The following is a 26,932-nucleotide window of genomic DNA, read 5'->3' on the forward strand; positions in this document are numbered from 1 at the left end:
CAATCTCAGTTCACTGCAACCTCTGCCTCCCGGGTTCAAGCAATTCTTCTGCCTCAGCCTCCCAAGTAGCTGGGATTACAGGCATGCACCACCACGCCCAGCTAATTTTTGTATTTTTAATAGAGATGGGGTTTCACCATGTTGGCCAGGCTGGTCGTGAACTTCTGACCTCAGGTGATACACCTGCCTCGGCCTCCCAAAGGGCTGGGATTACAGGCATGAGCCACCATGCTGGGTTTTATATATATATATATATATCCACTAATTAAACTAAATGTGTCAAGCTTTATCTCACTTGTACATTGTTGAAAAACTAAACTCCTATCCAATTGTCTTTTCACTTTTACCTAAAAATTGGTAACCTAATAATTGCTTATTTCTGCTGCATAGAAGCATCAAATTATTGGGCAGCCTGAGGAACAACAGGGTTGAAGGTTTCTAACAGATTTTTTTGCTTTATTTTTCTCCCAAAAGAGACTTTCCTCTCTTCCCCCGAGACTCAGCACTGATTGAGACTGATGAGTGCATTCCATTCCGGTGCACCCACCAATAGCAAAACATGGAAATGCCTTCTTAATAGCAGTGTACTTTCTGTGCTAGGAATACATAGTTCTAATGCTAGTTACTGCCACAGGGACATAAAAAGCATCCCACAAAAGTGTAAGCTTCTCAGAATGTGAAAGCAAACCAAGGGACCAGTCTGGTCCTGGGACCAGACCAGGCAAAGCCATTAACCTACTCTCTGGCTTAACCTGGGCAAGAAGAAAGATGAAAGGACCAACTAGAAGTCAGAATTTTCAGCTTTTCCAAACAAGGATCAGAGAATATGAATGTGTGTGTGGATAAAAGCCATTATTCATTTTTTTTTTTCCTCAGAGGTAGAATTAGAGGTAAAGTTGGAGGGAAATTAAAAGTAAAGGGGTAGTTATTGTAAATTCCACCACCTTTCCCCCCATTGCCAGGGTTATGTTAATCTAAATCAGTACAGAAAACATCCACAAAGGAAACTTCCCAAGACCGCACTCTAGAACACCATTGTGGAGGAGCATTATTATTTAATTAAGCCATCTCCACCTTGGTCTAATTAGCGTATGTCAGTCTTACATATGTTATAAGAGCTAGAGTTCTGACAGCAAAATGATTGAGTTAATTTAACTAGACATGGTTGGGTAGAGTGGCTCATTCCTGAAATCCCAACACTTTGGGAGGCCAAAGCAGGAGATCACTTGAGGCTGGGAATTTGAGAAGACCAACCTGGGGAACGTAGTGAGACCCCCATCTCTTAAAAAAAAAAAAAAAAAGATCTTACTAAACATTGCCTAATTCATGATTGCATGCTTTTAAGTTAACTTGTATCTCTCGAGGTTGCCTATACCTATCCTCCCAAATCTATGAAATTCTCTTTTCTTTAACAATCAGATGGCGGCAATTCAAGGAAAGAATGAAAGTCTAGAAAAAGTATCTTCCTTGACTGCTCAGCTTGAATCCACCAAAGAGATGCTGCGCAAAGTAGTAGAAGAGTTGACAGCCAAGAAGATGACTCTGGAGAGCTCAGAGAGGACAATATCAGACCTGACCACTTCTCTCCAGGAAAAAGAGAGAGCCATCGAGGCTACCAATGCAGAGATCACAAAGCTCCGCTCCCGGGTGGACTTGAAATTGCAGGAGCTGCAACACTTGAAAAATGAAGGGGATCACCTCAGAAATGTGCAAACAGAATGCGAGGCCCTCAAACTGCAGATGACAGAGAAGGACAAGGTGATCGAGATTCTGCGACAGCAGATTGAGAACATGACGCAGCTGGTGGGCCAGCATGGACGAACTGCTGGAGCTATGCAAGTAGAAAAAGCACAACTGGAGAAAGAAATTAATGATAGGCGGATGGAACTGAAGGAACTTAAGGTTTGTAGAGTTTTTTCGTGGTTTAACTTCTGAAATATCATTTCTCTTATGACCAGGTATGACCTGTACTGGAAAGTGGTTCTTGGTATCTGTGGACACCCTGAAACTGTTGGAAGGTGTTTGTTTCTATGTGCATATGTGTGTTTTTGTGAGAAAGGATAAATACTTTTATCAGATTACAGAAGGAGTGGATGACTCGAAAACGGCTCAAAATCATGGGTACGAGAGAAAAAAGATCACAAAAATCTATGAAGTCTTTCCTGATACCAGAGTTTGAAGTATTTTCTCCCTCTTCAGACAGACCTAAATTTGAACCCCGTCACTCACTGCTTAGTTAACGGTGAAACACTGGACTGTGCGCTGAATCTTGGCTTCTATATCTGATAAACAAAACCAAACCAAAAAGTAAACAAAACAAAAAACCCCCAACAACCTGTTGGGTTACTGTGAGGCTTAAATCAGAAAATATATATCAAGGAGTGAGCCTATTAATAGTTTCTGGCTATTTAATAATTTAAAATTTAAATAACTTAATAATTTAAAATTTAATAAATATTAGTTTCTTTCCCCTGTTTTGGTCTCCTTCTGAACTTTCTCATACTTTATTTGTACCTGGTAAAACCTGGTTCACATTCTATATTGCCGTATCTCTGTGTGTGTGTGTGTGTGTGTGTGTCTGTGTCTGTATGAGTGTCTTTACGTAGCAGTGTCTCCTTTTCCCTACAAGATTGTAGACTTCTTCAACCAGGGTACACATCTTATTAGTCTTTGTACCTTCTGCCCCATATTTTTGTGCCTTGCACTCAGAAGGTGCTCGATAAATATTTATCAAAATTTAACACGATTTTATGTTTTTTTAAATTGATTTCATAGGATTTATGTCTGACTTGGTGAGTAGTAGGAGACAAATCACATGTACTGTAGATGCCTCAACTTCCTGCTTCTAAAAATAGGGCCAGCAATAGATAATTATCCATCTTATGGAAATACACAAGTTCATTGCATTAAAAAAATAGAATTTTCAATTGCTTAAGTTTTTACTTGATTATATACATTTTTTTTTTTTTTTTTTTTGAGATGGAGTCTCGCTCTGTCGCCCAGGCTGGAGCACAGTGGTGTGATCTTGGCTCACTGCAAGCTCCGCCTCCAGGGTTCGCGCCATTCTCCTGCCTCAGCCTCCCAAGTAGCTGGGACTACAAGCATGTGCCACCACACCCGGCTAATTTTTTTTTTTTTTGTATTTTTAGTAGAGACGGGGTTTCATCATGTTAGCCAGGATGGTCTCGATCTCCTGACCTTGTGATCCACCTGCCTCGGCCTCCCAAAGTGCTGGGATTACAGGCGTGAGCCACCGTGCCCGGTGATTATATACATTTTTAAATGGCCAAACTCACCATGAAAAGGGACATAGAAAGGATTCTCAATGGCCAGTCCTACAGTGAAACCCTTAGAATAGGTGTGATGCAGGGCAGAGCATATCAGAGGAGAAAGGATGGTTCTACCTTGCTTAGGAAGATCGCTAGTGGATTGCTAGTGTGTTAAGGTTCTAAACAGGAGAATTCCACTCTTATACTCTAAAATTTAAATCAATTTAATCCTCACACAACTTTATGAGGGAGGCACTATTATTATCCCATTTTACAGCTAAGGAAACTGAGACACAGAGAGTTTAACTTGCTGGAGAGCAGCACTACCTTGTGGTTTGAACCTAGGCAGGCTAAGCAGATGTTACTGTGTGCAGTGCTTCTCAGTGAGAACTGGAATCACCTGGAAGACTTTTTAAAGCACAGACTGCTGGCCTGCTCCCAGAGTTTCTGATTCAGCAGGACTAGGATGGGGTTTGAGATTTGGTGTTTCTGAACAAGTTTCCAGATGATGTGGATACTGCTGGTCCTGAGAGCATCCATCAGGATCTGTGTTAGTGCCTCAAAGGAATGTGGAGCTCATGACTCAAGGGTCAGTGAAAGCTTCAGAGAGAGCTGGGAACCTGAAATGGGCAAAAACTGGGCAAAAACTAGGCAAAGAGAAGGAAGGACGGCGTTCCAAGCCAGGGGAGAAGCCTGGTCTGTAATTTAGCCTAGAGATGGTGTGGGAGACATTAAAGGTTTAGGGGTAGGAAGGAGGGGGTAACATGAAGAAGGCAGTGTTGGAAGCAGATTAATCTGGCATCAGTATGCAGAAGTGGCTTGGAGAGAGTAAAACTAATTTTCAGTTCCTAAATATGGAGCTGGAGCAGCTTCAGGGAATAATTTCCTAGGTAAGTAGAGTTTCACATGGACACAGAGAACATAAGTTTAAAACTCAAGTCCTAAAGCCACATCCACTTCCTTCTGTGATCTGGTAAGAAAAAAAGGTGGGGGAATTGTAGCCCTAGAAGGTATGGTTTCTCTCCTGGTTTCTGTCACCTCTTCAGAGTGGGTACCGCACACACTGACAGCAGAGAAGCAGAGTGACTTTTATTTCAATAACTGTGGGCCCCAGAGCTAGACCTTTCTTAAAAACAAATAAATAATAAGACTAAGAAAGGATGAATTCTATCAGCTGGCCTCAAGAGGTGGAACAGGAGCAGCACTCATCCTATGTGTGTTGTGATGCCTTAGGTTGTCCCAGGGAAATCCCTTCCCTGCCTTACTGCATGAGGCCAGCTGGATTTAGTGTGACAGTTGCCAGGAGTAGCTAGGCAGAGATCAGATAGCCCAGATTAGGGCCCTTACTTCCCAAACCCATCACAGGCGGGTAGTGAGACAAGCCTGGAGCTCCCCGCCAATCCTTTTTGAACAGCAAAAAACTTGTCATGTGGCTATATTTCAGATGTACCACTGGTCTCTGCAGTTAAACTGCTACTATAGCAGTCAAATCGCATCTGTCAGGATACTAAGGCCAGTAGGGGGATAATTTGGGGAAACAATCTGATGACTAAAGAAAGTCAATTTTTTTTTTTCAAATGTCACTTATTTGGAAGGATCTAGGTCAGTTCTGTCCACCAGAAATACAGTGTAAGTGACATGTATAATTTTAAGTTTTCTAGTAGACACATACAAAGAAATGTGAAAGTTAGGAGGCACTGTGGCAGTCCATATGCAAAGTGATGGCAATCCAGACCTGGAGGTTGGACAGGATTTGGTCAACAGCCAGGTATGAGGGGTGAAGGACAAGGAAAGACATGGCAACTTTGTGAGTTCAAACTTAGACTGGCAACATGGTAGTGCCTCTAACAGAGAAGAGTCAGAAAGGACTGTAGGGGAAAGCCCTCTGAAGAAGGAATAGGAATGTTTGGGTCAGCGTCTGCAGAAGCATGCCATGCTGGGGGTTTCTGACAGTTGGAAACGCCGAATTAGAGTTGTCATATTCACATTCCCTACTCTATTCAAAGGACCAGATACTTTCACCACCACAAACCACCCCAGTCTAAGCTCCCACCTCTTTAGTTTGGTCTTCCAGTTGGCTTCTCACTGGTCTACATGCTTCTCCCCCAACCCCCACACCAACCACTGTTTTCCTTCGTACTAGAGCCAGAGTTGTATTTTTAAATCATTACACTACATCACTCTCATACTCAAAACTGTCCAATGACTTCTTGACTCACAGTGAATGCTCAAGTTCTTACATTGCCTCTAAGCAACCTGATCTTTCCCTTGGTCCCTCTCTGACTTCATCTCCTACTTACCTCAAACTCACTTCATTCCAGTCTTACTGATGTCCCTGCTGTTCCCCAGACACATTACCTGTACCCAGAGCTCTTCCCAGACTGTCCATGTGGCTTGTCCTTATGCTCCTTGAGCATCTGCTTAGATGTTATGTCATCAGAGAGGCCTTTCCTTGCCAACTGTGGCAGGATCCCCGAGACTAACCCCAGATTTGATGATTCCCTAGGAGGACTTGCCAGACTCAGCATATAATCATACACAAGGCTGGGATTTATTACAGTGAAAGGATACAAAGCAAAATCAGCAAAAGGAAAAGGCACATGGGGCAAAATCCAGATAAGGCCAGGCTGAGCTTCCAACAGCCCTCTCCTAGTAGAGTTATGCAGGACATGCTTACTTCCTACTCCACTCCCTACCCCAGCAAGACACTGTGACAACACCTGTCAAGTGTTGCTAACCAGAGAAGCTCACTAAAGCCTCAGTGCCCGGGTTTTTATATTGGAGATTGGTCCCATAGGCCCCTCTACCTGGCAGGTATCCAGATTCCAGGCTCCCAGAAGGAAAACGGGGGTTCAGCATAAACCACATTGTTTGCACAAACAGTTTAGGCACACTGAGCCACTCTTATTAGGGTGGTGGGAACCCTCCCAAAATCCAAGTTCCCAGATGACAGTCAAGGGCCAACCTTGTAAGCTGGCCTTTCTAAGGAGAGCCCCCAAACTTGCTATGTGAACTCTTTCTGCACACCAGCTTACCTTGAGTAGCAACCCCTCCCTTGCATTCATTCTGTACCCCTCACCAACTTTTATTATTATTCTTGCCACTCCTCTTACCTGACATATTAAATATTTGTTTTTCTTCTCTTCTTACTAAAGGAGGCCATGAAGACAAAGACATTGTTTTGTTTATTGCTATCCAGGGCCAGGACTAGGGTAAGGTAAGTCAGATGCCCAGGTTGGAGGCCCTCACCTGGCTGCCTCACTTGTGTTACCCTGGTCATAGCCCTGCTTCTGTATCCCTTGCATGTAAAATAGTTCCTGCCACAAAGAAGGTTCTTAATATGTATTTTTTGAATGAATGGAGATAGAATAGGAATAATGAAGGGTTGTTTCAAGCAATGCTAGGAATTGACATCTAAGGCTAAAAGAAAGTGAAATATTTTTCCCACTTTCTATTGATGCTTTATAATAAAATACAAATTTAGTGTCCTGAGAAGTAATGAAAAGATAATAAATATAGATGGAATACAGATAGAGGGCAGAAAAGGATATTAAGTAGGAGACTGTTGTCAGATTTTAGGACAGATATTAGGACAGATATTGTTAGCAGATATCAATTATAGCTATACATGTACATATTTTTTACTTCTATATCTATCTTTTGTATTTATCCATATATTTAGATTTTAAAAGATAAAAAAGATGCAAAGATCCGGGAGCTTGAGGCCAGAGTGAGTGACTTGGAGCTGGAAAAGGTGAAGCTGGTGAATGCAGGCTCTGAGCGACTCCGTGCAGTGAAAGACATCAAACAAGAGAGAGATCAATTATTAAATGAGGTGAAAACAAGTAGGAATGAATTAAACAGTCTTTCAGGTATGTTGCTTCAGTGCAAATCCTACTAAAAAATAAGAGTCTTATCAGTGAAGCCAATGTAGACCCTAGCACAATCGCAAAAGAAGGGTGTCTCACTCACATGACAAACATAAATTGTTATGTTGCCCCCATGGAGTTATTCATAGCATGAAATCTCATAGTTCTCATGAAGAGCTTCCACATCTTACACTTACTGACCTTAACTGTAGTCGGCCCTCGGTATACTGGAAATTCTGTACTGAATTTCCAAGAGAAGTGTAAGGTATCCAGAGTCCAGGCTTCCAAAAGGAAAACAGGTGTTCACATAAATCACATTGTTTGCACAGTTTTGTGTTTATGAAAGTGGAAACCTTGAGTCCTTTGAGTCAAATAGCTTGATTAGAGGTTTACTAAGTGATATGTGAAAATAGACATGTGAATTTATTGAAAGGAAAAATCCATGGCCTTAACGTTAAACAGTGAAACACTCCAGTTTGTGATTGATATGTGTATTAGTCCCTTCTTGCATTGCTGTAAAGAACTACCTCAGACTGGGTAATTTATTTCATTTTTTTTTTTTTTTTTTGAGACAGAGTCTCACTCTGTCGTCCAGGCTGGAGTGCAGTGGTGCGATCTCAGCTCACTGCAAGCTCCGCCTCCCAGGTTCATGCCATTCTCCTGCCTCAGCCTCCTGAGTAACTAGGACAACAGGTGCCCACCACCACCCCTGGCTAATTTTTTGTATTTTTAGTAGAGATGGGGTTTCACCATGTTAACCAGGATGGTCTCCATTTCCTGACCTCGTGATCCACCTGCCTCAGCCTCCCAAAGTGCTGGGACTACAGGCATGAGCCACTGTACCCAGCCCAGACTGGGTAATTTATAAAGAAATAAGGTTTAATTGACTCACAGTTCTGCAGGCTGTGCAGGAAGCATGGCTTGGAGGCCTCAGGAAACTTGAAATAATGGAAGATGACGGAGAAGCAAGCACATATTCACATGGCAGCAGGAGAGAGAGAGAGAGAGAGCACACAAAGGGGGAGGTGCTACACACTTTGAAACAACCAGATCACATGAGAACTCACTCACTGTCACGAGAACAGCAAGGGGGAAATCCGCCCCCTTGAGCCAGTCACCTTCCACAAGGCCCCTCCTCCAACAGTGGGAATTACAGCAGGACATGAGATTTGAGTCGGGACACCGAGCCAAACCATATCATTCTGCCCCTGGGCCCTCCCAAATCTCGTGTCCTTCTTACATTTCAAAACACAATCATGCCTTCCCAATAGTCCCCCAAAGTCTTCACACATTCCAGCATTAACTCAAAAGTCCAAGTCCAAAGTCTCATCTGAGACAAGGCAAATCCCTTCTACCTATGAGCCTGTAAAATAAAAAACAAGTTAGTTACTTCCAAGATATATTGAGGGTACAGGCATTGGGTAGATGTTCCTGTTCCAAAAGAGATAAATTGGCCAAAGCAAAGGGGCTACAGGGCCTATGCAAGTCCGAAACCCTACAGGGCAGTCATTAAATTTCTAAGCTTTAAAATAATCTCCTTTGACTCCATGTCTCACATTCAGGGCATGCTGCTGTAAGGAGTGGGCTTCCAAAGCCTTGGGCAGCTCTGCCTCTGTGACTCTTCAGGGTACAGTCCCCGTGGCTGCTTTCATGGGCTAGCACTGAGTGCCTGTGACTTTTCCAGGCACACAGTGCAAAGCTGTCAGTGGATCTACGGATCTACCATTCTGGGGTGTGGAGGACAGTGGCCCTCTTCTCATGGCTCCACTGGGCAGTGCTCCAGTGCAGGCTCTGTGTGGGGGTCCCAACCCCACATTTCCCCTCTGCACTTCCCTAGTAGAGGTTCTCCATGAGGGCTCTGCTCCTGCAGCAGACTTCTGCCTGGACATCCAGGTATTTACATATATCCTCTGAAATCTAGGTGGAGGCTCCCAAGCCTCAACTCTTGCCCTCTGTACACCCACAGCCCCAACACCACATGGGAGCTGCCAAGGCTTGGGGCTTGCACTCTCTGAAGCAACAGCCCGAGCTGCACCTTGGCCACTGTTAACCACAGTTGGAATTGGAGCAGCTGAAATGCCGGGCACCATGTCCCAAGGCTGCACAGAGCAGCAGGGCTCTGGATCCGGCCCACGAAATGATTTTTCCCTTCTAGGCCTCCAGGCAAGTGATGGGAGTGGCTTCTGAGAAGGTCTCTGAAATGACCTGGAGACATGTTCCCCATTGTCTTGGCTATGAACATTTGGCTCCTCTTATGCAAATTTCTGCAGCCTTGAATTTCTCCCCAGAAAATGGATTTTTCTTTTCAACTGCATGGTTGGGCTGTAAATTTTCTTAACTTTTATGCTCTACTTCCCTTTTAAATATAAGTTCTAGCTTCAGGTTATTTCTTTTTTAATGCAAATGAGCATAGGCTTTTAGGAGCAGCCAGGTCACATCTTGAACACTTTGCTGCTTAGAAATTTCTTCTGCTAGATACCCTAAATCATCTCTCTCAAGTTCGAAGTTCCATAGATTCCTAGAGCAGGCGCACAATGCTGCCAATCTCTTTGCTAAAGCATAGCAAGAATGATCTTTACTTCAGTTCCCAATAAGTTCCTCATCTCCATCTGAGACTTCTTCAGCCTGGACTTCATTGTTCATATCACTGTCAGCATTTTGGTCACAACAATTTAACAAGTTTCTAGGAAGTTCCAAACTTTCTCACATCTTCCTGTCTTCTTCTGATCTCTCCAAACTGTTACAACCTGTATCTGTTACCCAGTTCCAAAGCTACTTTCACATTTTCAGGTATCTGTAGAGCAGTATCCTACTTCTCTGGTACCAATTTTCTGTATTAGTTCATTTTTGCATTGCTATAAAGAACTACCTGAGAATGAGTAATTTGTGAAGAAAAGAGGTTTAACTGACTCACAGTTCTGCAGCCTGCACAGGAAGCATGGCTGGGAGGTCTCAGAAAACATAATCATGGTAGAAGGTGAAGGGGAAGCAAGCACATCTTCACATGGTAGCAATAGAAAGAGAGAGAGAGCAAAGAGGGAGGTGCTACACACTTTCAAACAACCAGATCTCGTGAGAACTCACACACTATCACAAGAACAGCAAGGGGGAAATCCTTCCCCATGATCCAATCACCTCCTACAAGGCCCCTCCTCCAACACTGAGAATTACAACAGGACATGAGATTTGGGTCAGAACACAGAGCCAAACCATATTAGTATGGTATAAAGTATCATGTACTTCATGAAGTCAGAAGTTACTGAGCATTTACTATGTGCAAGACACTGTGATAGAACCTGGAAACCCCACAATGAAGCTCACAGTCTAGTGGGGAGATAAACCTAGATAGAAATGGGTGAATAACCAGTGTGTGAGGCACAATGAAAGTGTATTGAGTACAAAGATAGCACAGAGGATACAGAATTTACCTCCTGTAGGAAGTGACGTCTGTACTGGGCTTGAAAGAGGAAAAGGAATTCAGCAGGTGAAAAAGAAGTGCAAGGGACATTCCAGGCAGAGAGAACATTATGGGCAAATGCATGAAGCCATGTAATATCAAAATGTGACCTGAGAAGTACTAGCTGGAGCAAAAGTACAAACGAATGAGGGCTAAGAAATAAGGCAGAATAGATAGGTAGAGCTGGGTAATGTGGAGACCACAAAGGATATTAAGTAGCAGATTTTTTGTCAGATTTTAGATGGACTGCGTTAGTAAGCAAATTAGAGAAAAGAAAAGCAGACCAAGCAGTTAAGGAGGATTTTTGCAGTAGTCCCAGATAAACAGAATGAGGACTTGAACTAAGGCAGTGGCAGTGAGAATGGAAGGAAAGAATTAAGAATATTTTTGGAGGTTAAATCAACAGGACTTAGTTGTTGCAGGGATTAAGTGTAGGTTTCAGGATTTTAGTTTGTGGTATTGGGAAATCAACATCAGCAACTGGGAGAGGGAACCAGAAGGAAAGGCAGGCTTGAGGGCTGGAGGATGAGATGTAGTCACTGTGAAGCAGTTGGTTTCAGGTGGCACGAGGACATCTACATGGAGATGTCTGAACAAAGGGAGCTGGAGCTTTGATCCTTTTACATATAAATCTGATCATATAAGTAGATACATATAAATAAGTGTGTGTGTGTGTGTGTGTGTGTGTATTCTAGTATATCAAATGATGAGCTTGTGCCAGGTATTTTCATAGATACTGGAGATAAGTCAGATAAAACAGATGGCAGCCTCAGGTTACTTATAGTGTTATGGAGATTAATCTACCAGCAGATGGTGGTTAAATCTACTCTAGTGGACATGGTCATCCAAGAAGAAGGTTTAAGATGAAATAACTGCAAACTAATTACAATGTTTGGGAAAAAACAATGAGTAGTAAGTGGATAAAGGAGGAATAGGATCCACCCAAGCAGGTTAAAAAGAAGGAGTCATATCCCTGGAATTGTGTATGTACATTTCATTTCTGTAACAAAGGAAGATGTAATTAAATGAGTTCTCTTCCAGTTCTAAAATTCTGTGATCATTAATTACAGATAAAATGTACTTAATTAACAATGGGATAGAAAAAAGTAACCATCTGTTATTGATTATCACATTGTATAGAGGAGTATGAAGTCTTAAAAAGGAATTTCCGAAACAAAAGTGAAGAAATGGAAATGACTACAAATAAGCTGAAAATGCAGTTAAAATCTGCACAGTCTGAGCTAGAACAGACAAGAAATACATTAAAGTCAATGGAAGGATCTGATGGTCATGGTATGCTCTGTTAGATGTAAAATTTTTTCTTCTGTTTTTAATTTAATGGTCTAAATTCATTAAAACACAAACCCAAATACATTACCTACCACCTCTTCACAGTGCTAAATGATATGAGAAATATACAATAGTAGGTATTGATGATAGATGTTATGTAGCAGTAGTTAATTGTTTTTAGGGAAATTGCCATGGAGTTAATTTAATCCCTAAACTATCTGAATCTTTCCTTTCCTGTGGCTATTTCAGTAATTTCTAACAGATCTCAGTATCTATTAATGTCAAGTAATTATTTTTAAGGATATAAATACAAGTTACCAGTAATTTCCATTCAACCCTTTATTTTTCAACATGTACATTATATAAACTGTAGGTCTGTGGCTAGTTGGCAGTTCTTGATTCCTTCACTGTGATAAAAAAGAGAAGGAATCCTGGAAATTGAATTGGTAGGTGAGGGGACTCTTCTCACCACCTATACTTATTCCCCTTTTACCTTGCTGCCCATATTAATGCAGAGAGATAAAAAGGTTATCTTCCAGTTCATGTTATTCATATAATTGTTGACATGACCATATTAGCTGACCATAGGAATTAATATTTATCTAATTAAAGTGTACATTTTTCCATTTCTCAGTATTTTTAATATCAGAAGATTTATTTTTGTGCTTGCTTTGGCAGCACTTATACTAAAATTAGAACAATATAAAGAAGATTACCATATACCATAGTCTCTGTGCAAGGATGACCACAAATTTTGATGTGTTTCATATTTTGTGTGGTTTGGCCCTTTACTAGTTAACACAGATAAACTCGTTGGGTTTGGAGAAGTCGCTCAAGAGGTCTTTTGCGGTCTGCTGCCCCTACTCCCCAGACAGCAACCCTGTCTCACTGTCGGGCATCTTCAGAACCACCCCAGGGACATTACAATTATTAAGTTACTTAGAGAACCCTTGTATTCTCATTCAAATTCCTGTTTTTATTTTTTAAATCAACTTTAAATAAAAAAAAAAAAAACATTTGTTTGAGAAAATTACCTTTCATGGCCAACCATAATCCACTTAATCAGCCCATAATTCTTCAAAGTGGTGAGCAAATGATGTCAGACTTTTAACCTATTAATAAATCAATATACAGTCCCTGTTTTGACAGTTTAGATAGAAGAACTATATCTTGTTAATGAGAAGTCAGACCTTTCACTCTGATGGCTTGTTTATAATGAATGGTATATTTTCATTTTTCTTTTTAACCTCTAAGTTATAGCCAGACTGGACTCTAAGCTGTGGCATTTTCAGTCCTTTTTCCTCAGCTGACTATAAGAAAAAAAAAAATCACATATGCTTATGCTGGCAGTTTGGTTGCTGAGAGGGTAGTGAGTTCCAAGCACATGACAACAATCATGAGAATAAAAATTGGAGGGTTTGTGATATCACGGACCCTTTAAAAAGATACACTAGATGTCTCATGCAGTATTTTAAGTATGAGTTTCTGGAAAAATCATTTTAGTAATAAAACAATATATGTTATTCTTTATGTGACACCCCCCATATCTACACACACACACACACGTATTATATATTATATATTTCCCTACATGTGTAAGTATGAGTTTAGTCAATGTTATTGTTATTACTGGAAAGGTGGCAAAGTATCATGGTCAATGAAATTAATCCCAGTGGCAAAAACCCTGTAAAACATGATTATATGTATGTTTCCCAGCTAAAAATCTCTAGTAGTAGTTAAAAGTTATTATATTCCAATATTATGAAAACCAAAGACATTTGTCCATGATCTTTTCCTTGAAACTGCCCAGATACCTTGGAGGATCTTACTTGTTACCTTCTCATAAAGTTTAACCATCAAATTACCATAGTCTCTCAAACTTAAGAACCTAAGGCATAGTTTGCCTCTTTTTTTTTTTTCCAGCTATGAAAGTGGCAATGGGGATGCAAAAGCAAATCACAGCCAAAAGAGGTCAGATAGATGCCCTTCAGAGCAAGATACAGTTTTTGGAAGAGGCAATGACAAATGCAAATAAGGTGGGTCACTGTCCTCAGAATGGGGAAACCAACATGTTCACTCACGGACAGACCACAAGGCAGAATAAGATGAAGCAGAGATGCAAAGTGCAAGGGGAAAAGGAAAGCTTATTTCTAGGTGAGAGAACAAGGGAAAAGTTCCTAGAAAAGCATTTGAGCAGAATGTTGAAAGACAGCTACTATTTTAAACGTGGCAGTTGGGGGGGGGGTCGCGCCCAAGATGCCCGAATAGGAACAGCTCCAGCCTCCAGCTCCCAGCGTGAGCAACACAGAAGACGGGTGATTTCTGCATTTTCAACTGAGGTACCGGGTTCATCTCACTGGGGTATGTCGGACAGTAGGTGCTGGTCTGCGGGTGCCGCCTGACCAGCGAGAGCTGAAGCAGGGTGAGGCATCACCTCATCTGGGAAGTGCAAGGGGGAAAGGAATTCCTTTTCCTAGCAAAAGGAAAGTGAGACACACAACACCTGGAAAATTGGGTAACTCCCACCCTAATACTGCACTTTACCAAGGGTCTTAGCAAATGGCACACCAGGAGATCATATCTCACATCTGGCCCGGAGGGTCCCACGCCCACGGAGCCTCCCTCATTGCTAGCACAGCAGTCTGAAATCTAACTGCAAGGCAGCAGCGAGGCTGGGCGAGGGGTGCCCACCATTGCTGAGGCTTAAGTAGGTAAACAAAGCCACTGGGAAGCTCGAATTGGGTGGAGCCCACCACAGCTCAAGGAGGCCTGCCTGCCTCTGTAGACTCCACCTCTGGGGACAGAGCATAGCTAAACAAAAAGTAGCAGAAAGCTCAGCAGAGGTAAACGTCCCTGTCTGACAGCTTTGAAGAGAGCAGTGGATCTCCCAGCACAGAAGTTGAGATATGAGAATGGACAGACTGCCTGCTCAAGTGGGTCCCTTACCCCTGAGTAGCCTATCTGGGAGACATCCCCCACTAGGTGCAGACCGACACCTCACACCTCACATGGCTGGGTACATCCCTGAGACGAAGCTTCCAGAGCAAGAATCAGACAGCAACACTTCCTGTTCAGCAATATTCTATCTTCTGCAGCCTCCGCTGCTGATACCCAGGCAAACAGGGTCTGGAGTAAACCTCAAGCAAACTCCAACAGACCTGCAGCTGAGGGTCCTGACTGTTAGAAGGAAAACTAACAAACAGAAAGGACAAACACACCAAAACCCCATCAGTACGTCAGCATCATGAAAGACCAAAGGCAGATAAAACCACAAAGATGGGGAAAAAGCAGTGCAGAAAAGCTGTAAATTCAAAAAATCAGAGCGCATCTCCCCCTCCAAAGGAATGCAGCTCATCGCCAGCAACGGAACAAAGCTGGATGGAGAATGACTTTGACAAGTTGAGAGAAGAAAGCTTCAGTCGATCAAACTTCTCAGAGCTAAAGGAGGACCTATGTAACCAGCGCAAAGAAATTAAAAAACTTGAAAAAAGATTTGACAAATGGCTAAGTAGAATAACCAATGTAGAGAAGTCCTTAAAAGAACTGATAGAGATGAAAACCATAACACGAGAACTTTGTGACAAATGCACAAGCTTCAGTAACTGACTTGATCAACTGGAAGGAAGAGTATCAGAGATTGAAGATCAAATGAATGAAATGAAGTGAGAAGAGAAGCATAGAGAAAAAAGAGAAAAAAAAATGAACAAAGCCTCCAAGAAATATGGGACTATGTGAAAAGACCAAATCTACATCTGATCGGTGTGCCTGAAAGTGACGGAAAATGGAACCAAGTTGGAAAACACTCTGCAGGATATCATCCAGGAGAACTTCCCCAACCTAGTAAGGCAGGCCAACATTCAAATTCAGGAAATACGGAGAATACCACAAAGCTACTCCTGGAGAAGAGCAACTCCAAGACACGTAACTGTCAGATTCACCAAAGTTGAAATGAAGGAAAAAATGTTAAGGGCAGCCAGAGAGAAAGGTCGGGCTACCCACAAAGGGAAGCCCATCAGACTACAGCAGATCTCTCAGCAGAAACTCTCCAAGCCAGAAGAGAGTGGGGGCCAATATTCAACATTCTTAAAGAAAAGAATTTTAAACCCAGAATTTCATATCCAGCCAAACTAAGTTTCATCAGTGAAGGAGAAATAAAATCCTTTACAGACAAGCAAATGCTTATTTTGTCACCACCAGGCCTGCCCTACAAGAGATCCTGAAGGAAGCACTAAACATGGAAAGGAACAGCAGGTACCAGCCATTGCAAAAATATGCCAAAATGTAAAGTCCATCGATTCTAGGAAGAAATTGCATCAATTAAGGAGCAAAATAACCAGCTAATGTCATAATGACAGCATTAAGTTCACATGTAACAATATTAATCTTAAATGTAAATGGACTAAATGGTCCAATTAAAAGACACAGACTGGCAAATTAGGTAAAGAGTCAAGACCCATCAGTTTGCTGTATTCAGGAGACCCATCTCACATGCAGAGACACACATAGGCTCAAAATAAAGGGATGGAGGAAGATCTACCAAGCAAATGGAGAACAAAAAAAAAAAAAAAAAAAAAAAGCAAGGGTTGCAATCCTAGTCTCTGATAAAACAGACTTTAAACCATCAAAGATCAAAAGAGACAAGGCCATTACATAATGGTAAAGGGATCAATTCATCAGGAAGAGCTAACTATCCTAAATATATATGCACCCAATACAGGAGCACCCAGATTCATAGAGCATGTCCTTAAGACTTACAAAGAGACTTAGACTCCCATACAATAATAATGGGAGACTTTAACAGCCCACTGTCAACATTAGACAGATCAATGAGACAGAAAGTTAACAAGGATATCCAGGAATTGAGCTCAACTCTGCACCAAGCGGACCTAATAGACATCTACAGAACTCTCCACCCCAAAGCAACAGAGTATACATTCTTCTCAGCACCACATCACACTTATTCCAAAATTGACCACATAGTTGGAAGTAAAGCACTCCTCAGCAAATGTACAAGAACAGAAATTATAACAAACTGTCTCTCAGACCACAGTGCAATCAAACTAGAACTCAGGACTAAGAAACTCAATCAAAACTGCTCAACTACATGGAAACTGAACAACCTGCTCCTGAATGACTACTAGGTACATAACGAAATGAAGGCAGAAATAAAGATGTTCTTTGAAACTAATGAGAACAAAGATACAACATACCAGAATCTCTGGGACACATTTAAAGCAGTGTGTAGAGGGAAATCTATAGCACTAAATGCCCACAAGAGAAAGCAGGAAAGATCTAAAATTGGCACCCTAACATCACAATTAAAAGAACTGGAGAAGCAAGAGCAAACACATTCAAAAGCTAGCAGAAGGCAAGAAATAACTAAGATCAGAGCAGAACTGAAGGAGACGGAGACACAAAAAAACCCTCCAAAAAATCAATGAATCCAGGAGCTGGATTTTTGAAAACATCAACAAAATGGATAGACCGCTAGCAAGACTAATAAGGAAGAAAAGAGAGAAGAATCAAATAGATGCAATAAAAAGTGATAAAGAGGATATCACCACCGACCCCACAGAAATACAAACTACCATTAGAGAATACTGTAAACACCTCTATGCAAATAAACTAGAAAACCTAGGAGAAATGGATAATTTCCTGGACACTTACACTCTCCCAAGACTAAACCAGGAAGCAGTTGAATCCATGAATAGACCAATAGCAGGCTCTGAAACTGAGGCAATAATTAATAGTCTACCAACCAAAAAAAGTCCAGGACCAGACGGATTCACAGGCGAATTCTACCAGAGGTACAAGGAGGAGTTGATACCATTCCTTCTGAAACTATTCCAATCAATAGAAAAAATGGGAATCCTCCCTAACTCATTTTACAAGGCCAACATCATCCTGATACCAAAGCCTGGCAGAGATACAACAAAAAAAGAGAATTTTAGACCAATATCCCTGATGAACATTGATGCAAAAATCCTCAATAAAATACTGGCAAACCAAATCCAGCAGCACATCAAAAAGCTTATCCACCATGATCAAGTGGGCTTCATCCCTGGGATGCAAGGCTGGTTCAACATATGCAAATCAATAAACGTAATCTAGCATATAAACAGAACCAAAGACAAAAACCACATGATTATCTCAATAGATGCAGAAAAGGCCTTTGACAAAATTCAACAGCCCTTCATGCTAAAAACTCTCAATAAATTCGGTACTGATGGAACATATCTCAAAATAATAAGAGCTATTTATGACAAACCCACAGCCAATATCATACTGAATGGGCAAAAACTGGAAGCATTCCCTTTGAAAACTGGCACAAGACAGGGATGCCCTCTCTCACCACTCCTGTTCAACATAGTATTGGAAGTTCTGGCTAGGGCAATCAGGCAAGAGAAAGAAATCAAGGGTATTCAGTTAGGAAAAGAAGATGTCAAATTGTCCCTGTTTGCAGATGACATGATTGTATATTTAGAAAACCCCATTATCTCAGCCCAAAATCTCCTTAAGCTGATAAGCAACTTCAGCAAAAATCACAAGCATTCCTATACACCAGTAACAGACAAACAGAGAGCCAAATCATGAATGAACTCCCATTCACAATAGCTTGAAAGAGAATAGAATACCTAGGAATCCAACTTACAAGGGAAGTAAAGGACCTCTTCAAGGAGAACTACAAACCACTGCTCAGTGAAATAAAAGAGGACACAAACAAATGGAAGAACATACCATGCTCATGGATAGGAAGAATCAATATTGTGAAAATGGCCATACTACCCAAGGTAATTTATAGATTCAATGCCATCCGCATTAAGCTACCAATGACTTTCTTCACAGAATTGGAAAAAACTGCTTTAAAGTTCATATGGAACCAAAAAAGACCCCGCATTGCCAAGACAATCCTAAGCCAAAAGAACCAAGCTGGAGGCATCATGCTACCTGACTTCAAACTATACTACAAGGCTACAGTAACCAAAACAGCATGGTACTGGTACCAAAACAGAGATATAGACCAATGGAACAGAACAGAGTCCTCAGAAATAATACCACCCATCTACAGCCATCTGATCTTTGACAAACCTGACAAAAACAAGAAATGGGGAAAGGATTCCCTATTTAATAAATGGTGCTGGGAAAATTGGTTAGCCATAAGTAGAAAGCTGAAACTGGATCCTTTCCTTACTCCTTATGCGAAAATTAATTCAAGATGGATTGGAGACTTAAATGTTAGACCTAAAACCATAAAAACCCTAGAAGAAAACCTAGGTAATACCATTCAGGACACAGGCATGGGCAAGGACTTCATGTCTAAAACACCAAAAGCAACAGCAACAGAAGCCAAAATTGACAAATGGCATCTAATTAAACTAAAGAGCTTCTGCACAGCAAAAGAAACTACCATCAGAGTGAACAGGCAACCTACAGAATGGGAGAAGATTTTTGCAATCTACTCATCTGACAAAGGGCTAATATCCAGAACCTACAAAGAACTCAATCAAATTGACAAGAAAAAAACAACCCCATCAAAAAGTGGGCAAAGGATATGAACAGACACTTCTCAAAAGAAGACATTCATACAGCCAACAGGCAAATGAAAAAATGCTCATCGTCACTTGCCATCAGAGAAATGCAAATCAAAACCACAATGAGATACCATCTTACACCAGTTAGAATGGCAATCATTAAAAAATCAGGGAACAACAGGTGCTGGAGAGGATGTGGAGAAATAGGAACACTCTTACACTGTTGGTGGGACTGTAAACTAGTTCAACCATTGTGGAAAACAGTGTGGCATTGTAAACTAGTTCAACCATTATGGAAAACAGTATGGCGATTCCTCAAGGATCTAGAACTAGATGTACCATATGACCCAGCCATCCCACTACTGGGTATATACCCAAAGGATTATAAATTATGCTACTACAAAGACACATGCACACGTATGTTTATTGCGGCACTATTCACAATAGCAAAGACTTGGAATCAACCCAAATGTCCATCAGTGACAGACTGGATTAAGAAAATGTGGCACATATACACCATGGAATACTATGCAGCCATAAAAAAGGATGAGTTTGCGTCCTTTGTAGAGACATGGATGCAGCTGGAAACCATCATTCTTAGCAAATTATCACAAGAAGAGAAAACCAAACACCGCATGTTCTCACTCATAGGTGGGAACTGAACAATGAGCTCACTTGGACTCGGGAAGGGGAACATCACACACTGGGGCCTATCATGGGGAGGGGGGAGGGGGGAGGGATTGCATTGGGGAGTTATACCTGATATAAATGATGAATTGATGGGTGCTGACGAGTTGATGGGTGCAGCACACCAACATGGCACATGTATACATATGTAACCTGCACGTTATGCACATGTACCCTAGAACTTAAAGTATAATAAAAAAAAAAAAAAAAAATATTGAAGAGGTGTCAAAGCAAAAAAAAAAAAAAAAAAGAAAACAGTGTGGCAATTCCTCAAGGATTTAGAACTAGAAATACCATTTGACCCAGCCATCCCGTTACTGGAGATATACCCAAAGGATTATAAGTCATGCTGCTATAAAGACACATGCACACATATGTTTATTGCAGCACTATTCACAATAGCAAAGACTTGGAATCAACTCAAATGTCCATCAGTGACAGATTGGATTAAGAAAATGTGGCACATATACTATGGAATACTATGCAGCCATAAAAAAGGATGAGTTCATGTCCTTTGTAGGGACATGGATGCAGCTGGAAGCCATCATTCTCAGCAAACTATTGCGAGAACAGAAAACCAAATACCGCATGTTCTCACTCATAGGTGGGAATTGAACAATGAGATCACTTGGATACAAGAAGGGGAACATCACACACCAGGTCGTATTGTGGGGAGGGGGTGGGGGGAAGGATAGCATTAGAAGATATACCTAATGTAAATGACGAGTTAATGGGTGCACCACATCAACGTGGCACATATATACATATGTAACAAACCTGCACATTGTGCACATATGTGTACCCTAGAACTTAAAGTATAAAAAAAAAAAAATAAAAGGAAAGCATTATTTACTAGGAAAGGCAAGTTAATGAATGCCAAATAGAAAAAAAAATCTACATCTGTTTAATGGCAAAATGATCCTGTCTACAATCGCTTGTCTCATTATTTTTCTCTGCTACAGGTCTGTGATCAACTTGACAGTAGAAACAGCAGCTTATTGTTATATCTCCCGGTGCCTATGAGAATGTTTGATTTTGAACATGTAATAGAGGCCTGATGAATGGTGGCTAAGTGGATGAATAAAACAATTAGTGAATCAGTTCAAATAAGAACCAACCAGAATCAACACTTGTATAATATTTTAAAGCTCTCAGAATATTCTTATACTTGAATCAGGATCAAATCAGCATTTGATTTGGCCTTAAAAATCAATTTAAAAAAAGACTAATAATGCAAATGATCAAAAAACATGAATGGAAAGTTTATAAAAGAAGAAATACAAATATATCAATATACATGTGAAAATCTGTTAACATTGCTAGCTGCTTAATTATAAAATGCAAAATAAAGTAAATATGAGACACTGTCAGATTCCATGGAATCTAGTTCAAATCTGGGCACACAGTGTTTATATAATAACTATTCCATGTATTGAATATTCTCTTTATTGGATAAAAGAACGACAGAATTCAAAACAAAACAAAACAAAATAAAAAAAAAAACATGGGAAATGGGAAAAAGAACATTCTTGGTAGAGGCAAGAAATGATTATAAACAAAATACAGTGAGTTCCATTATAATGTGACATACATGTTTCTAAAATTGCTGTGCTATGCAAAATTGTGTAATAAAAACCACAGGGCTTATGGGAACAATGGGATCAGGAGCACCACACTAACAAATTTCATTTGTGATGCATAAAAAAATAGGAACCTAATAAAAACAATAGCAGTTTTACACATACTAAATTGTTAAGAAATATATAAATACAACAATAAGTATAGCTCTTTGTCTTGAAAATGACCAGAAGTTTTCTTAAGTGTATATGCAGCTTGTATGTTATTGTGGAGGAGTAGAAGGAGAGTTTCCTGTAACACCGCATGTGCATGGATGTGGTTCGTAACACATGGTAAAACTGAGGTAGCCAGTAGGTGGGTGTTGGTGTGCATGTATGCTTCTTGTGTATTCCTGTGCAACTGTGTTTAGCTAGGTTGAGTTTTCTGCATTGACTTGGTGTTTGTCATGAATGAGACTCATTCACGAATAAGCAACCATGAAATTTGCCTAATACTCAAATGTTCCCTGGTATATCCATTACTTTGGAAAAAGTGTGTATTTTGGAAGAAGATTTATAACAGAACAGACTATAACAGAGGTGATAAAGTAAATAACAAGTAGAAAATAAGTGCAACCAAAGTAATTGCTAATTTACTATCCATGATGAGCTATCAAAATACTTCAGAGTATTTGCAACTAAATATTAACAGGTATAAACCTACATTTGTGCATACCCCTTATCATGTAGACTTACTTCCTCTTTCTCTATTTCTTCTTTCCAATTTTTTCTTCCCTTCCTTTCTCTTATCCTGAATTCATTTTTTTTCTTTCTCCTTTTTTTTTTTTTTTTGCCTTTGGGAACCTAAAGCAGTGCTTATCCTTCCTGATGGCACTTAAGGCTTTAAGAGGTTACTGCCTGCTGTCGACAAAGATGCCTGCCCTGCCGAAAAGAAAATATTCATCATAGCTCTATGATATTCCCTCCAAACGAAAAGGACAAAGCCTATACAATTAATCCCTCTTTCCTTCTGAAGCCTTTTCTACCTAATCTAATCAGAAAAGGAAAACTGTTTTGCATTTTAGAGTAGCAACACCTTCTACCTTATTTACAATAAACGTTTTTCGCTATGAAAAAATACATATTTAAATAAATGTAGACTCAACAAACTGATGTCTGTATTTTAACTTGACAACTATACATTTATTATTTTTGTATGCATATTCCATGGTGCTTTTTTGGAGGGATGAACTAATTTTAATGAAATGTTGTTTAATAGCAGAGACTATTAGATCAGTAAGCTCACTGTCATCATTGGGCTGTTAAGTGACTTGTGGGCAGGAACTATATGTCTCATTTGTTTTTCTGTCACAGGGTCTGCGGTAGGTATTTGTGAAATGAATATTCAACCTTGAAACAAAATAGAAATCCATAAAACTTTCAAGTAATGTATATTTTAAAAATCTCTGTTGTTTAAAATAAATTTTAGTAAAATTCAATATACGAGTATTTGATCCCAATTCACTAAAACACTGTCTTTTTAGGACAATATAGTTTCATATTTTGTAGATTTTATCAAAGATGTATTAAGACTAGAAAGAAGTAATAATACCAGCAATGATTAAAATAGGAGAGAGTACGTAATAACATACTCCCATCAGCTCCCAACCACAACTCAGAAGCAATTAAATGGCATATAAATTAAACTTATCTAGTCCAGGGTCCTTTAAACAAAAATTTTATATTTCTGTTACCTTTCAGCATCTACATCAGCAGATGATTTCTGATATTTTTCTCTCATATAATTGTAGGAGAAACATTTTCTGAAAGAAGAGAAGAGTAAACTCAGTCAGGAATTGAGTACTGTTGCCACAGAAAAAAACAAGATGGCTGGGGAGTTGGAAGTTCTGCGATCTCAGGAACGCCGTTTGAAAGAAAAGGTTACTAATATGGAAGTTGCTCTGGATAAGGTAATTATTAACTAAACATATAAAGTAATTATCAACCAAATAGTTATTAACCAAATAGAATTGTTCTGAACAAAAGCTCTGTGTAGACAGGAACTGAATGTATCAATTGGTGTTGTATCCCAATCACCTAGCACAAAGGAAATACCTATCCTATAGTGAAGGCGTTTCTGAATTTTAAAATGTCATCATAATGCATGCTTTTTGCCAAGTTTTCTTTTTCAGGCTAACATAGTCACAGGGCAGTAAGATCAAAGATGTAAGATGTTCCTGATACCCTTAGTGATCTGAATAAGTAAAAATGTCTCCATGAGCACCTGACTTACCACCAAAAAGTGACTTGGGCACTTGGTAGAAGACAGTCTCTTAACAATGTCAATAAAATGATACAGTAATGCTAATGGCTGGCACTTCGTGGGGTCCAGAAAGTACATTTAGGAAACATAGCTTAAAGAATGAGAAGGATCAGTGATACTGTTTTTCATTGCCATTTACTGTAGAAAAATAAATATCTCTTCCTGTCACCTAGAAAGTCTGGAAGCCTAAAATTGTTCCAAAACCATCCTTGATTGCTAAGAAAGCAGCGCCTTTATGGTTAGATACAACAATTTGCAATCTCACCTCTGCTGCCTTTGTTTCTTAAAACATGCTGTATTGACTCTGTGAATTTCAGTTGTGGTTATTTTATTTTATTTTATTTTGAGACAGAGTCTTGCTCTGTTGCCAGGATAGAGTGCAGTGGCACGATCTCAGCTCACTGCAACCTCTGCCTCCCGGGTTCAAACGATTCTCCTGCCTCAGCCTCCCAAGTAGCTGGGACTACAGGTGTGCACCACCACGCCCAGCTAATTTTTGTCTTTTTAGTAGAGAGGCAGTTTCACTGTGTTAGCCAAGATGGTCTCGATCTCCTGACCTCAAGATCTGCCTGCCTCGGCCTCCCAAAGTGCTGGGATTACAGGCGTGAGCCACCATGCCCAGCCAGTTGTGGTTATTTTAATATAAATTTGTATACTTTGGTAAAACTGTTTGCTCATTTCATCCTTAGTTCATTCATTATTTGCCCTTCACATACTAAAAGCTATGTATTTTCTGGGGGTATAGAGGATAAAAATGTGGCCTCCAGTTGCTCACAGTTCATTGAATAAAACAGATAAATAGATCATTGTAATATAGTTTGGTGGAAGGGCAGGAAGATTTCTTGAAGAGATGGCAGCTCTGCATTTATAGGTTAATAAAATATAAGTGCATAAAGAATGGAAGATAAGCCATTTATGATTGCTCCTTTGTAGGCATCTTTGCAGTTTGCAGAATGTCAAGATATAATACAGCGTCAGGAGCAAGAATCAGTGCGCTTAAAACTTCAACATACTTTGGATATAAAAGTAAGGTCATCATAAATAGTAGTTCAAGCAAAAATAATGCCTTTCTTTGATATGCTTTTATATTCTCTCGTGTACCATAGATACACATTAAAGTATATTTCAGCATTACCTGATAGTATTAATAGCAATGATAAGCTCTGTGCATTGTTATATACCATACCTATCCTTTTCATATATGGTAACAGATAGAAGCACCACTATCCTTAGTTTAAAATAAGTGAGTAAAATACAAACAAGTTTACTAGTATCTGCGTGGGAATACCCAAAGCAAGAGTTTTCCATGCCCAGGAGTCAAGCGAGTACAAAACCCTAAGTGCAAATATATTTGCTTGTTTGGGGAATAGCAAAAGTGATGTAATCTACATGACAAAACATGTTTTTTTTGAATCATACATTTTACACTGAACTATGTGTTTATTTTAAGAAGTATAGTTTAAAGCTACAGACATAGTTTAAAATCTCAATAATGGATTTTGTTTGTGAAATCAAAAAATACATTTCGATTTCACAATTCTTTATAATTGTAGGCTGGCAGTTATTTTGCTCACCTCTATATTGTTTTCCAGGAACTTCAGGGCCCTGGATACACCTCAAATTCTTCATTGAAACCACGCCTTCTCCAGCCAGCATCTGTTACTCGTTCTCATTCTAATGTACCATCTTCCCAGTCTACAGCCAGCTTCTTGTCTCATGTAAGTAACCAGTCTTATGATCCATTATGCAAATGACATATATGTAAGTAATTTTAAATTGGAAAGAATTACACTAAAAATAATATCTCTATATCCATAGCATTTTCAATTACTAGATTTTAGATTTATACATTTTCCTATAAATTCAGTGGAGTCCAGGTGAATAAAAATATTTTCTTCACTATTTAGTGTTTTCTTATCTTCAATTCTTTGGCTGTTTCCATCACAAGAATTTCCAAATTACAAAGCAAATAGTGAGATGGCTAAAATAAACATCACTTCAAAAGGCAAAGGCAAGTTGGTAGTATATTTAATATTCTACCAAAATGAAAATTATTTGCTATATGTAGTTTCTTTGTTAACTTATTTATGACAGTTTTATTAATTATAAGACACTTTTATTCCCTTTCATTAAAATATTAGAAACTTTGGAAATTTTTTAGTTTAACCTTTTATGCTTTTAATGCTCATAAAAAATATGTGCAATGTAAAATTCAAGCCTTGTCTTCCCTGAAGATATGTATTTATGAAATCACAAATCCCTTGCAACCAGTATTCAACTGTAAAGAAATAAGATATTCCATAAATCACACATGAAAATCAATTAAATTAGTTAAAAGTCCTATCTTACATATGGCAACCGGATCACCAGTAATCTATTGTTTCACCTGTACCATTTACATGAAAATTGTATACTGTTTAAATGACTAAAATGGAGTCCTCTCACACACTTAAGATGTGTGCACTGAAAAATAAGCTATCATACAACAAAGAGTAGTCTATCAAACAATAGAATAATAATATTAGTGTTAGAAGTTAAGCATGTTTCTCTCTGGAGACTGGAATTCAGAGATGCGCAGGGCAAGGGCAGGAGACTGCTGCTTTTTAAGTGTTATGAAATCATTTTATTTTTTAAAATATGTACATGTTCCATTGATAAAAATTAAATTACCCTCCCCTTTCCAAAATTAATTTTGCAAATCAAACAACAACAAAGAACATTTGACCGGGAGTCATTGGAACCATGTTTTTAACTCTTTGTGTGACCTTGGGCAAGTCAGTTAAACATATTGCATCTTTATCTTTTCCTCTCTAATGAGCAGTCTGGACAAGATGACCTCTAGGGTCACCAAGAAAGATTAGCTATGAAATTCTGTGATTTTTAATTACCCAAAATCTATTAGATTTTTCCTAGCAGCTTAATATATAGATTGTGCTTGATTATAAAGAA

The 26,932-nt window shown here is 39.6% G+C and overlaps 1 protein-coding gene and 1 non-coding gene across 2 annotated transcripts in view; both read left to right on the plus strand.

Moving 5' to 3' along the window:
- Positions 1-26,932, plus strand: part of CCDC158 (coiled-coil domain containing 158) — a 101,865-nt gene that overhangs the window by 38,142 nt on the left and 36,791 nt on the right. The window contains exons 11-17 of the mRNA XM_023222577.1: positions 1,420-1,902; positions 6,952-7,141; positions 11,736-11,888; positions 13,809-13,921; positions 23,472-23,630; positions 24,917-25,009; positions 25,576-25,701. Coding sequence (XP_023078345.1) covers positions 1,420-1,902; positions 6,952-7,141; positions 11,736-11,888; positions 13,809-13,921; positions 23,472-23,630; positions 24,917-25,009; positions 25,576-25,701 — 1,317 coding nt within the window. The remainder of the gene's footprint in view (positions 1-1,419; positions 1,903-6,951; positions 7,142-11,735; positions 11,889-13,808; positions 13,922-23,471; positions 23,631-24,916; positions 25,010-25,575; positions 25,702-26,932) is intronic.
- Positions 12,548-12,659, plus strand: LOC111549415. The gene has a single exon (XR_002733724.1). It is a non-coding gene; the product is annotated as a U6 spliceosomal RNA (small nuclear RNA).

Source organism: Piliocolobus tephrosceles, chromosome 3 (genome assembly GCF_002776525.5).
Source record: "Piliocolobus tephrosceles isolate RC106 chromosome 3, ASM277652v3, whole genome shotgun sequence".
In the NCBI taxonomy this organism is placed as follows: Eukaryota; Metazoa; Chordata; class Mammalia; order Primates; family Cercopithecidae; genus Piliocolobus; species Piliocolobus tephrosceles.